At 44.8% G+C, this 14689-nt stretch overlaps 1 protein-coding gene across 2 annotated transcripts in view; it reads right to left on the reverse strand.

Annotated features, from left to right (window-relative positions):
* rgs12a (regulator of G protein signaling 12a) overlaps positions 1-14689 on the reverse strand; it is a 51771-nt gene that overhangs the window by 34013 nt on the left and 3069 nt on the right. For both annotated transcript variants that reach the window (XM_079585235.1, XM_079585234.1), the window contains exon 3: positions 166-267. In XM_079585235.1, coding sequence (XP_079441361.1) covers positions 166-267 — 102 coding nt within the window. The remainder of the gene's footprint in view (positions 1-165; positions 268-14689) is intronic.

Genomic DNA, 14689 nt, shown 5'->3' on the forward strand with positions numbered 1-14689 from the left:
AGATACTTTTTTTAAAGCAGGAATTGAAAACAGGATTGGAACATAATACAGACCGACTGACCTTCCTATGTACTGATAACAAAACAATTAGACACACCTGTATCTCTGTTTTCATGCATCAGCACTGCAGCAAATATTAGCAAGGCATAAACTGCTAAATCTTACCTCAAGGTCATTAAGTGAATGAGCCAGACTGAGTCGTTTAGCTGGACCTGTTGGTTTTCGAACAGAGGAGCGTCCCCTTGTGAGTGCCCAAAATAAAGATCCCTGAGAGGACAAACATTAACCAGAGTTAATTACAATTCAGAGTTTCATAAAAGTTAAATTATGCAAATATGAATAACATTAATAGGGCTGGGTTTAAAAATAAAAAAATAATTATATATATTATTAATCGATTCTCAATTCTCATTTTGAAGAACTGATATCGATTATTTTAAGTCTCATGAATAGATATTTCAGTCTATGCTGTTTTCATTTGATGAACGATGAATCGATGAACAAAGCTTTGTAGCGCCAATTAATCACAATAAGCTTTGTGTTTTGTTATTTCTGATATGGAACTGATATGATAGAAAAGTCTCAGCTGTCAAATTCTGTCAATTTTATTATGAAATACCATTTTGACGTTTGGCAAGTTCAAGCGAAGCGGAAGCGCACACTAACTGTTAATCTCTTCTGCTTTACTGGTTACAGCACAAATGAAACATGAATGAACATCAGAATTTATGTTGAAAGATACAGTACAACTTTCTGAAATCTGCATTATATCTCATGTAATCGCTCAATCAGTGTTTCAAGCGACGAAAGACGGCAATAAAACAGCTTGTAAACCATGACACAACACGTCATTACATTTACCTTAGAAAATACATTCAAAACTCGCTAGAACTCTAGAGAGCATTTTACTAAATGCATGCACTGTATTGCATATTTATTGTATTTTTACATAACCTGTTCTTCAAATCCGTCAATCCATCATGAAGACAGCTAACATTAAAATGTTTATATTTAGAAAAAACAAGAAAAAAACAATTAGGAAACATAATTAGGTCATTAAAATGTATCATTACAATGTTAATATTTTCTTATGTACAATTTAAATGTAAGTAAGCCTACAAGTATATTATAGTGATGTACCAACTTGTGTTCCTTCTATAGGCTAGTTTATAGCATTAATTAGAAGATATTTTTTTCAAGAGGAAATTTGCTATGTACCAGATAATTGATAGTGAATCCAATTGCACTGAATTGAAATCGAATTGCATGCTTGTGAATCGAAATCGAATCGTGAAATTTGTTTCATACCCAGCCCTAAACATTAATGTGTGTCTTACCATACAGTGGCATAAAATAATATTAATTTACAATTGGGTACAATGCTCTTTTTATCAGTCGTATTACTTAAAACTTATTTGTAGTCTATTAAGAATTTTATTTATATTAATTTATATATTATAATACTCTTGTGTTCCATCTAAAAATAAACTAAAAATAAAATGTAGGCTTTGAAATTAAATCGGAAGGATTAAGCATGTCAGAGAGAGACAGATGACCCAGCAATAAATCATCTCAGTGAAAGGAAGGAAATAATTGTCCTCTGTTCCTTTACGTGGCTGACAAATTGTTGCTAGGTGACTCCCGACATTGTTAATAAAGCTAAAGCTGATCCATCCGGAGTAATCATATTGAACTGCACTAATCAACCCAATAGCTCCATCTGCTGTGCCTGTTACTTGCAGCACCATCTGTTCCTTGAACCATTGTATTAAGCCCTCTAACTTAGCATGGTGTCAATAAACCTGCCATAAGACTGACCGATGGGCAGACAGCAAAGATTGTCTAGTTTGATTCACCTAACAGAGCTAGGATCTACTTGAGAGAAGAAAAGCTAGTAGAAAAGGACTTCTAAAAGTCAAAAACAATAGTGGGCAATCAGTAGAAAGATTATTACATTGTTGTATTGTATTGTAAAGTTATTTTAGTGCTTACAAGTATCACTATTGCAATAGTTAGATAGTTAACCCAACCATTACTTACTCAATACTCACCCTCATGTTGTTCCAAACACTAAATATTCAATCATCTTCAGAACACAAATGGAGAGCTTTCTGTCCCTACATTGACAGCTTCACAGCGACCATTTTGACTCTTCAAAAAGTTTGTAAAGAGATTGTTAAACTAATCAAGTTTTACTGATCAACAAGTTCAACTAGTCCAAATTTTATGAAGAGAAACGATCGCTTTATATGATGAAGAGATTGAATTTAGGCTCAGATTTCATTAAAAAGATCTTCCTTTGTGTTCAGAAGTTTTGAGGGTGAGTAATTCATAACAGAAGTTTCATTTTTGGGTGAACTAACCCTTTAAGATTCATTAAGGTTTATGCTACTTTTAAAACGACCACCTATCAACGACCTAGAACACTTTGGCAAATCACACTTTAGTTAATGGTGCTTGCCTATAGGCAAAGCAACATTAGTGTTATTGCTCATACTTATTTTTATTAATGGTGCTTGCTTTAGCAAGGCATCATTATTGTTATCCGTCATACTTATTAATGGTGCTTGCTTTAGCAAGGCATCATTATTGTTATCCGTCATACTTATTATTCTTCTTTTTATTCCGCCGTTTTTTTGACGCGCTACTCCTCCCGCAGTTTTTGTCACAGACCCATGAATGAGGTGTCAAAACGTGCGGCCTATTCGGGAATGGTGTGCTATGACTTTTATAAGCGATCGGGGGTGCGGTGGTCGCCCCAGGGGCGAAAAAGTCGCCGAAAAATCCCATAGACTTAACATTGCGTCAAACTTTGACGCCTCATAGCTCAGAGCGAGGATTTTGCAGAAATGTGAAATTTACCACATTTGGAGAGGCTGGCAGGCTCTGTGAGAACATACCTCACAATGGGGTAAAAGTTGCACCCCTGGGGGGCAGGAGCGCCCGAAAGTTTCCCATTGACTTAACATGGTGTAGGACGGCCCATGAAATGGAGAGAGAGAGAGAGTAAGCGATTTTGTATTGAACATAACTCTGGATCACAGTGTCATAGAGACAAGGGGGCGGGCTCATTTTACTCAGACGACCAATCAGTCTCTCAGGGTCATTGTGAAGCTATCAGGCCACGCCCCTAGCAACCATTTAGAGCACCTTAGCAACAAGTTCCATAGACTTCCATTGAAAGAGATCAAATGGATATCTCTGGATAGAAGAGTCATAAAAACATGAGTGTGGTCTCGTTTGACTCAGGGCAGCAAACAGCCAATCATGAATCACATCAACACTTCCTAGCCCCTCCCTAGCAACCATTGTCGAGCACCTTAGCAACCAAAATTCACAGACTCATAGCTCAGAGCAAGGATGTCGCAGAAACGTGTAATTTGGCACATTTAAAGAGACTGGCAGGCTCTGTAAGAACATACCACACAATGGGGTAAAAGTTGCACCCCTGGGGGGCAGGAGGGGCCCAAAGTTGCCCCAATGAAGTACTATGGTGTAGGACAGCCCATGAAATGGGCTGTCCTACACCATAGTAAGCGATATTCTATTGAACATAACTCTGGATCACATTTGAAGAGGCTGGTAGGCTCTGTAATAACATACCACACAATGGGGTAAAAGTTGCACCCCTGGGGGGCAGGAGGGGCCCAAAGTTGCCCCAATGAAGTACTATGGTGTAGGACAGCCCATGAAATGGGCTGTCCTACACCATAGAAACCGCATTTGTATTGAACATAACTCTGGATCACAGTGTCATAGAGACAAGGGGGCGGGCTCATTTTACTCAGACGACCAATCAGTCTCTCAGGATCATTGTGAAGCTTTCAAGCCACGCCCTAGCAACCATTCAGAGCTCCTTAGCAACAAGCTCCATAGACTTCCATTGAAAGACATCAAAGGGATATCTCAGGATATAAGTGTCATAGAAACATGAGGGTGGGCTCGTTTGACTCGGGGCAGCAAACAGCCAATCCCCAATCACCTCAACACATTCTAGCAACTCCCTAGCAACCATTGCCGAGCACCTTAGCAACCAAAATCCAAAGAGGGATATCTTAAATTCTGAATGTCACAGAGACGTGGGAGTTGGTTTATATCATTCATACTGACAAGCAGCCTTTGGAGTTTCATGATTGGCGCTGCCAAGCCACTCCCTAGCAACAAAAGAGAGTACCCTAGCAACCATTTTGCAAGACCTATATCTCTGCATCAAAACATCGTATAGAGATGGGGGTTGGTTTATACATTCACACTGACTTTGGAGCTTCATGATTGGCAGCTGCCAAGCCACTCCCTAGCAACCAAACAGATTACCCTAGCAACAGTTTTGCAAGGCGTATATCTCTGCATCAGAACATCGTATAGAGATGGGGTTTGGCTCTTTTGACTCATGCTAGCAAACAGGACTTGCTACATGCTACACATGCTAGCAGTGAATAGCTACATGCTAATTTTGATTAGCTAAGTGCTAAATCATGCCAAGAAAATGCTACAAACACCATAGTAACCATCTGTGACAACTACCAACCACCTAGTAACACCATAGCAACCACCCAGAACACCCTAGCAACCGCCTAGAAACCACCCAGAACACCCTAGCAACCACCCAGAACACCCTAGCAACCACCTAGCAACCACCCAGAACACCCTAGCAACCGCCTAGCAACCACCCAGAACACCCTAGCAACCATTGTCGAGTACCTTAGCAACCAAAATCCAGACAGGGATATCTTCCATTCTGAATGTCACAGAGGCATGGGAGTTGGTTTATATCATTCATACTGACAAGTAGCCTTTGGAGTTTCATGATTGGCAGCTGCGGAGCCACTCCCTAGCAACAAAAGAGAGTACCCTAGCAACCATTTTGCAAGACCTATATCTCTGCATCAAAACATCGTATAGAGATGGGGGTTGGTTTATACATTCACACTGACTTTGGAGCTTCATGATTGGCAGCTGCCAAGTGGTCCCTAGCAACCAAACAGATTACCCTAGCAACCGTTTTGCAAGACCAATATCTCTGCATCAAAACATCGTACAGAGATGGGGTTTGGCTCTTTTGACTCATGCTAGCAAACAGGACTTGCTACATGCTATACATGCTAGCAGTGAATAGCTACATGCTAATATTGATTAGCTAAGTGCTAAATCATCCCATGAAAATGCTACAAACTCCATAGTAACCATCTGTGACAACTACCAACCACCTAGTAACACCATAGCAACTATCCAGAATACCCTAGCAACTGCCTAGCAACGCCCTAGCAACCACAAAAATACCCTAGCAACGCCCTAGCAACCACCCAGAACACCCTAGCAACCACCTAGCAACCATCCATAACACCCTAGCAACCGCCTAGAAACCACCCAGAACTCCCTAGCAACCGCCTAGCAACCACCCATAACACCCTAGCAACCGCCTAGCAACCACCTAGCAACCACCCATAACACCCTAGCAACTGTCTAGCAAACGCCTAGCAACCACCCAGAACACCCTAGCAACTGCCTAGCAACACCCTAGCAACCACCCAGAAGACCCTAGTAACCGCCTAGCAACCATTCAGAATACCCTAGCAACCACCTAGCAACTGCCTAGCAACCGCCTAGCAACCACCCAAAACACCCTAGCAACTGCCTAGCAACCACCCAGAACACCCTAGCAACCACCCAGAACACCCTAGCAACCACCCGAACAACATGAATAAGCCATATCTCAGCAGCAGAACATCGTACAGACATGGTTGTTGGCTCGTATGCAATCATGTACCACACTCTAGCATCCGAGTGTCGAGTTTTGCCACTGCAAGCACCATTCACATTTTCTTCTGGAAATGTACATTCTAGTTATTCTTTTTATTCCGCCGTTTTTTTGACGCGCTACTCCTCCCGCAGTTTTTGTCACAGACCCATGAATGAGGTGTCAAATCGTGCGGCTTATTCGGGAATGGTGTGCTATGACTTTTATAAGCGATCGGGGGTGCGGTGGTCGCCCCAGGGGCGAAAAAGTCGCCGAAAAATCCCATAGACTTAACATTGCGTCAAACTTTGACGCCTCATAGCTCAGAGCGAGGATTTTGTAGAAATGTGAAATTTACCACTTTTGGAGAGGTTGGCAGGCTCTGTAAGAATATACCTCACAATGGGGTAAAAGTTGCACCCCTGGGGGGCAGGAGCGCCCGAAAGTTTCCCATTGACTTAACATGGTGTAGGACGGCCCATGAAATGGAGAGAGAGAGAGAGTAAGCGATTTTGTATTGAACATAACTCTGGATCACAGTGTCATAGAGACAAGGGGGCGGGCTCATTTTACTCAGACGACCAATAAGTCTCTCAGGATCATTGTGAAGCTATCAGGCCACGCCCCTAGCAACCATTAAGAGCCCCTTAGCAACAAGTTCCATAGACTTCCATTGAAAGAGATCAAAGGGATATCTTTGGATAGAAGAGTCATAGAAACATGAGGGTGGTCTCGTTTGACTCAGGGCAGCAAACAGCCAATCCTGAATAACCTCAACACTTCCTAGCCCCTCCCTAGCAACCATTGTTGAGCAGCTTAGCAACCAAAATTCACAGACTCATAGCTCAGAGCAAGGATGTCGCAGAAACGTGTAATTTGGCACATTTAAAGAGACTGGCAGGCTCTGTAAGAACATACCACACAATGGGGTAAAAGTTGCACCCCTGGGGGGCAGGAGGGGCCCAAAGTTGCCCCAATGAAGTACTATGGTGTAGGACAGCCCATGAAATGGGCTGTCCTACACCATAGTAAGCGATATTCTATTGAACATAACTCTGGATCACATTTGAAGAGGCTGGTAGGCTCTGTAACAACATACCACACAATGGGGTAAAAGTTGCACCCCTGGGGGGCAGGAGGGGCCCAAAGTTGCCCCAATGAAGTACTATGGTGTAGGACAGCCCATGAAATGGGCTGTCCTACACCATAGTAAGCGATATTCTATTGAACATAACTCTGGATCACATTTGAAGAGGCTGATAGGCTCTGTAACAACATACCACACAATGGGGTAAAAGTTGCACCCCTGGGGGGCAAGACTGGCCCAAAGTTGCCCCATTCACGTACATGGGCCGTCCTACACCATAGTAAGCGATTTTGTATTGAACATAACTCTGGATCACAGTGTCATAGAGACAAGGGGGCGGGCTCATTTTACTCAGACGACCAATCAGTCTCTCAGGATCACTGTGAAGCTATCAAGCCACGCCCTAGCAACCATTTAGAGCACCTTAGCAACAAAATCCATAGACTTCCATTGAAAGACATCAAATGGATATCTCTGGATAGAAGTGTCATAGAAACACGAGGGTTGGCTCGTTTGACTCGGGGAAGCAAACAGCCAATCCCGAATCACCTGAACACTTCCTAGCCCCTCCCTAGCAACCATTGTCGAGTACCTTAGCAACCAAAACCCAGACAGGGATATCTTGCATTCTGAATGTCACAGAGGAATGGGAGTTGGTTTATATCATTCATACTGACAAGTAGCCTTTGGAGTTTCATGATTGGCAGCTGCCGAGCCACTCCCTAGCAACAAAACAGAGTACCCTAGCAACCATTTTGCAAGACCTATATCTCTGCATCAAAACATTGTATAGAGATGGGGGTTGGTTTATACATTCACACTGACTTTGGAGCTTCATGATTGGCAGCTGCCAAGCCACTCCCTAGCAACCAAACAGATTACCCTAGCAACCGTTTTGCAAGACGTATATCTCTGCATCAGAACATCGTATAGAGATGGGGGTTGGCTCTTTTGACTCATGCTGGCAAACAGGACTTGCTACATGCTACACATTCTAGCAGTGAATAGCTACATGCTAATTTTGATTAGCTAAGTGCTAAATCATGCCAATAAAATGCTACAAACACCATAGTAACCATCTGTGACAACTACCAACCACCTAGTAACACCATAGCAACTACCCAGAACACCCTAGCAACTGCCTAGCAACCACCCAGAACACCCTAGCAACCACCCAGAACACCCTAGCAACCGCCTAGCAACCACCCAGAACACCCTAGCAACCGCCTAGCAACCGCCTAGCAACCACCCAGAACACCCTAGCAACCGCCTAGCAACCACCCAGAACTCCCTAGCAACCACCCATAACACCCTAGCAACCGCCTAGCAACCACCCCGAACACCCTAGCAACCACCCAGAACACCTTAGCATCTTCATAGCAAACTCCAAGAACACCCTAGCAACCGGGTCGTGTTTTTTGCCACTGCAAGCACCATTCACATTTTCTTCTGGAAATGTACGTTCTAGTTAATGGTGCTTGCCTATAGGCAAAGCAACATTAGTGTTATCTTGCATACTTATTATTCTTCCACACAAAAGTTCGGCGCGTAACTCGCCCCGCACCGTTTGTCACAGACCCCTGAGTGAGGTGTCAAAACGACCGGCTCATTGAGGAGAGGTGTGCTATATCTTTTCTAAGCGATCGGGTGTACGATGTTCGCACAGCGGACGAAAAAGCGGCCCAAAAAGTCCCATTGACTTAACATTGCGGAATTTTCAGAAATTCAAATCCCAACTGTCATTTTTCACACACACAGACACAAAGGGCCTGACACCCCTGCATGTCTCCCCCTCTCTCTCCCTCAGAGGATTTATATTATCCAGCAGCCAATAAGTAATGGCCTAAAATCTTCATAGCCACACCATAGCAACCAGTTACAGCACCCTAGCAACCATAGGCTATAGGCACGAGGCCGCAGGCCTCGTGCACTCATTATAATGCACTCGTTTAATAGAGATTTTAAATACTCTATAAAAACTCACTCATAGGCACGAGGCCGCAGGCCGAGTGCCTAACCTTAGCCCTAAGCCCATAGTAACCATCTGTGGTGCCCTAGCAACCACCCAGAACACCCTAGCAACTGCCTAGCAATCTCTGGATAGAAGTGTCATAGAAACACGAGGGTGGGCTCGTTTGACTCGGGGCAGAAAACAGCCAATCCTGAATAGCCTCAACACTTCCTAGCCCCTCCCTAGCAACCATTGTTGAGCCCCTTAGCAACCAAAATTCACAGACTCATAGCTCAGAGCAAGGATGTCGCAGAAACGTGTAATTTGGCACATTTAAAGAGACTGGCAGGCTCTGTAAGAACATACCACACAATGGGGTAAAAGTTGCACCCCTGGGGGGCAGGAGGGGCCCAAAGTTGCCCCAATGAAGTACTATGGTGTAGGACAGCCCATGAAATGGGCTGTCCTACACCATAGAAACCGCATTTGTATTGAATATAACTCTGGATCACATTTGAAGAGGCTGGTAGGCTCTGTAACAAAATACCACACAATGGGGTAAAAGTTGCACCCCTGGTTGGCAGGCCTGGCCCAAAGTTGCCCCATTCACATACTATGGTGTAGGACAGCCCATGAAATGGGCTGTCCTACACCATAGAAACCGCATTTGTATTGAATATAACTCTGGATCACAGTGTCATAGAGACAAGGGGGCGGGCTCATTTTACTCAGACGACCAATCCGTCTCTCAGGATCATTGTGAAGCTTTCAAGCCACGCCCTAGCAACCATTTAGAGCAACTTAGCAACAAGCTCCATAGACTTCTATTGAAAGACATCAAAGGGATATCTCAGGAGATAAGTGTCATAGAAACATGAGGGTGGGCTCGTTTGACTCGGGGCAGCAAACAGCCAATCCTCAATCACCTCAACACATCCTAGCCCCTCCCTAGCAACCATTGTCGAGCACCTTAGCAACCAAAATCCAAAGAGGGATATCTTCCATTCTGAATGTCACAGAGACGTGGCAGTTGGTTTATATCATTCATACTGACAAGCAGCCTTTGGAGTTTCATTATTGACAGCTGCCAAGCCACTCCCTAGCAACAAAATAGAGTACCCTAGCAACCATTTTGCAAGACCTATATCTCTGCATCAAAACATCGTATAGAGATGGGGGTTGGTTTATACATTCACACTGACTTTGGAGCTTCATGATTGGCAGCTGCCAAGCCACTCCCTAGCAACCAAACAGATTACCCTAGCAACCGTTTTGCAAGGCGTATATCTCTGCATCAGAACATCGTATAGAGATGGGGGTTGGCTCTTTTGACTCATGCTAGCAAACAGGACTTGCTACATGCTACACATGCTAGCAGTGAATAGCTACATGCTAATATTGATTAGCTAAGTGCTAAATCATGCCAATAAAATGCTACAAACTCCATAGTAACCGTCTGTGACAACTACCAAACACCTAGTAACACCATAGCAACGACCCAGAATACCCTAGCAACTGCCTAGCAACGCCCTAGCAACCACCCAGAATACCCTAGCAACCGCCTAGGAACGCCCATAACACCCTAGCAACCGCCTAGCAACCACCCAGAACACCCTAGCAACTGCCTAGTAACCGCCTAGCAACCACCCAGAACACCCTAGCAACCACCTAGTAACCACACAGAACACCCTAGCAACCGCCTAGCAACCACCCAGAACACCCTAGCAACCAACCGAACAACACGAATAAGCCATATCTCAGCAGCAGAACATCGTACAGACATGGTTGTTGGCTCGTATGCAATCATGTACCACACTCTAGCAACCGAGTGTCGAGTTTTGCCACTGCAAGCACCATTCACATTTTCTTCTGGAAATGTACGTTCTAGTTACTGGTGCTTGCTTTAGCAAGGCAACAGTATTGTTATTGCTCATACTTATTATTATTATTTTTCTTTTTATTCTGGACAAAGTTTGGCGCGAAACTCGCCCCGCACCGTTTGTCACAGACCCCTGATTGAGGTGTCAAATCGACCGGCCCATTGAGGAGAGGTGTGCTATATCTTTTCTAAGCGATCGGGTGTACGATGTTCGCGCAGCGGACGAAAAAGCGGGCAAAAAAGTCCCATTGACTTAACATTGCGGAATTTTCAGAAATTCAAATCCCAACTGTCATTTTTCACACACACAGACACAAAGGGCCTGACACCCCTGCATGTCTCCCCCTCTCTCTCCCTCAGAGGATTTATATTATCCAGCAGCCAATAAGTAATGGCCTAAAATCTTCATAGTCACACCATAGCAACCAGTTACAGCACCCTAGCAACCATAGGCTATAGGCACGAGGCCGCAGGCCTCGTGCACTCATCATAATGCACTCGTTTAATAGAGATTTTAAATACTCTATAAAAACTCACTCGTAGGCACGAGGCCACAGGCCTCGTGCACTCATTATAATGCACTCGTTTAATAGAGATTTTAAATACTCTGCGGCCGAGTGCCTAACCTTAGCCCTAACCCCATAGTAACCATCTGTGGAGCCCTAGCAACCACCCTGAAGTCCCTAGCAACTGCCTAGCAACCGCCTAGCAACCACCCAGAACACCCTAGCAACCGCATAGCAACCACCCAGAATACCCTAGCAACCACCTAGCAACGCCCTAGCAACCACCTAGAACACCCTAGCAACCACCTAGCAACCACCCAGAACACCCTAGCAACCACCCAGAACACCCTAGCAACCACCTAGCAACCACCCAGAACACCCTAGCAACCACCCGAACAACATGAATAAGCCATATCTCAGCAGCAGAACATCGTACAGACATGGTTGAAGGCTCGTATGCAATCATGTACCACACTCTAGCAACCGAGTGTCGAGTTTTGCCACTGCAAGCACCATTCACATTTTCTTCTGGAAATGTACGTTCTAGTTAATGGTGCTTGCCTATAGGCAAAGCAACATTAGTGTTATCTTGCATACTTATTTTTCTTCTTATTATTATTCCACACAAAGTTTGGCGCGAAACTCGCCCCGCACTGTTTGTCACAGACCCCTGAGTGAGGTGTCAAATCGACCGGCCCATTGAGGAGAGGTGTGCTATATCTTTTCTAAGCGATCGGGTGTACGATGTTCGCACAGCGGACGAAAAAGCGGCCAAAAAAGTCCCATTGACTTAACATTGCGGAATTTTCAGAAATTCAAATCCCAACTGTCATTTTTCACACACACAGACACAAAGGGCCTGACACCCCTGCATGTCTCCCCCTCTCTCTCCCTCAGAGGATTTATATTATCCAGCAGCCAATAAGTAATGGCCTAAAATCTTCATAGCCACACCATAGCAACCAGTTACAGCACCCTAGCAACCATAGGCTATAGGCACGAGGCCGCAGGCCTCGTGCACTCATTATAATGCACTCGTTTAATAGAGATTTTAAATACTCTATAAAAACTCACTCATAGGCACGAGGCCGCAGGCCTCGTGCACTCATTATAATGCACTCGTTTAATAGAGATTTTAAATACTCTGCGGCCGAGTGCCTAACCTTAGCCCTAACCCCATAGTAACCATCTGTGGAGCCCTAGCAACCACCCTGAAGTCCCTAGCAACTGCCTAGCAACCGCCTAGCAACCACCCAGAACACCCTAGCAACTGCCTAGCCACCACCTAGCAACCACCTAGAATGGCCTAAAATCTTCATAGCCACACCATAGCAACCAGTTACAGCACCCTAGCAACCATAGGCTATAGGCACGAGGCCGCAGGCCTCGTGCACTCATTATAATGCACTCGTTTAATAGAGATTTTAAATACTCTGCGGCCGAGTGCCTAACCTTAGCCCTAACCCCATAGTAACCATCTGTGAAAACTACCAACCACCTAGTAACACCATAGCAACCACCAAAAATACCTTAGCAACCGCCCTGAACACCCTAGCAACCGCCTAGAAATGTCCTAGCAATCACCCAAATACCCTAACAACCACCCAGAAAACCTTAGCAATTGCCTAGAAACCACCCGGAACACCCTAGCAACCACCCAAAATACCATAGAACTCCCTAGCAACACCCTAGCAACCACCCAAAATACCTTAGAACTCCCTAGCAACACCATAGCAACCACCCAAAACACCTTAGAACACCCTAGCAACCACCCATAACACCCTAACAACCACCCAAAATTCCTCAGAACTCCCTAGCAACACCATAAAAACCACTCAAAATACCTTAGAACTCCCTAGCAACACCCTAGCAACCACCCAAAATACCTTTGAACTCCCTAGCAACACCATAGCAACCACCCAAAACACCTTAGAACACCCTAGGAACCACACATAACACCCTAGCAACCACCCAAAATACCTTAGAACTCCCTAGCAACACCATAGCAACCACCCAAAATACCTAAGAACTCCCTAGCAACACCATAGCAACCATCCATAACACCCTAGCAACCACCCAGAACACCATAGTAACCACCCAGAACACCCTAGCAACCGCCTAGCAACCACCCAGAACACCCTAGCAACCACCTGAACAACATGAATAAGCCATATCTCAGCAGCAGAACATCGTACAGACATGGTTGTTTGCTCGTATGCAATCATGTACCACACTCTAGCAACCGGGTCGTGTTTTTTGCCACTGCAAGCACCATTCACATTTTCTTCTGGAAATGTACGTTCTAGTTCTTATTCTTATTATTCTGCCGCTTTTTTGGCGCGAAACTCGCCCCGCACCGTTTGTCACAGACCCCTGAGTGAGGTGTCAAATCGACCGGCCCATTGAGGAGAGGTGTGCTATATCTTTTCTAAGCGATCGGGTGTACGATGTTCGCACAGCGGACGAAAAAGCGGCCAAAAAAGTCCCATTGACTTAACATTGCGGAATTTTCAGAAATTCAAATCCCAACTGTCATTTTTCACACACACAGACACAAAGGGCCTGACACCCCTGCATGTCTCCCCCTCTCTCTCCCTCAGAGGATTTATATTATCCAGCAGCCAATAAGTAATGGCCTAAAATCTTCATAGCCACACCATAGCAACCAGTTACAGCACCCTAGCAACCATAGGCTATAGGCACGAGGCCGCAGGCCTCGTGCACTCATTATAATGCACTCGTTTAATAACACAACCACTCAAAATACCTTAGAACTCCCTAGCAACACCCTAGCAACCACCCAAAATACCTTAGAACTCCCTAGCAACACCATAGCAACCACCCAAAACACCTTAGAACACCCTAGCAACCACCCATAACACCCTAACAACCACCCAAAATACCTTAGAACTCCCTAGCAACACCATAGCAACCACCCAAAATACCTCATAACTCCCTAGCAACCACCCAAAATACCTCAGAACTCCCTAGTAACACCATAGCAACCACCCAAAATACCTTAGAACTCCCTAGCAACACCCTAGCAACCACCCAAAATACCTTAGAACTCCCTAGCAACACCATAGCAACCACCCAAAATACCTCATAACTCCCTAGCAACCACCCAAAATACCTCAGAACTCCCTAGTAACACCATAGCAACCACCCAAAATACCTTAGAACTCCCTAGCAACACCCTAGCAACCACCCAAAATACCTCAGAACTCCCTAGCAACCGCCTAGCAACCACCCAGAACACCCTAGCAACCACCCAGAACACCCTAGCAACTGCCTAGTAACCACCTAGAACACCCTAGCAACTGCCTAGCAACCACCCAAAACACCCTAGTAACCACCCAGAACACCCTAGCAACCAACCCAAAACATGAATAAGCCATACCTCAGCAGCAGAACATCGTACAGACATGGTTGTTGGCTCGTATGCAATCATGTACCACACTCTAGCAACCGAGTGGTGAGTTTTGCCACTGCAAGCACCATTCACATTTTCTTCTGGAAATGTACGTTC

This window comes from Phoxinus phoxinus, assembly GCF_949152265.1.
Source record: "Phoxinus phoxinus genome assembly, chromosome: 2".
Classification (NCBI taxonomy): domain Eukaryota; kingdom Metazoa; phylum Chordata; class Actinopteri; order Cypriniformes; family Leuciscidae; genus Phoxinus; species Phoxinus phoxinus.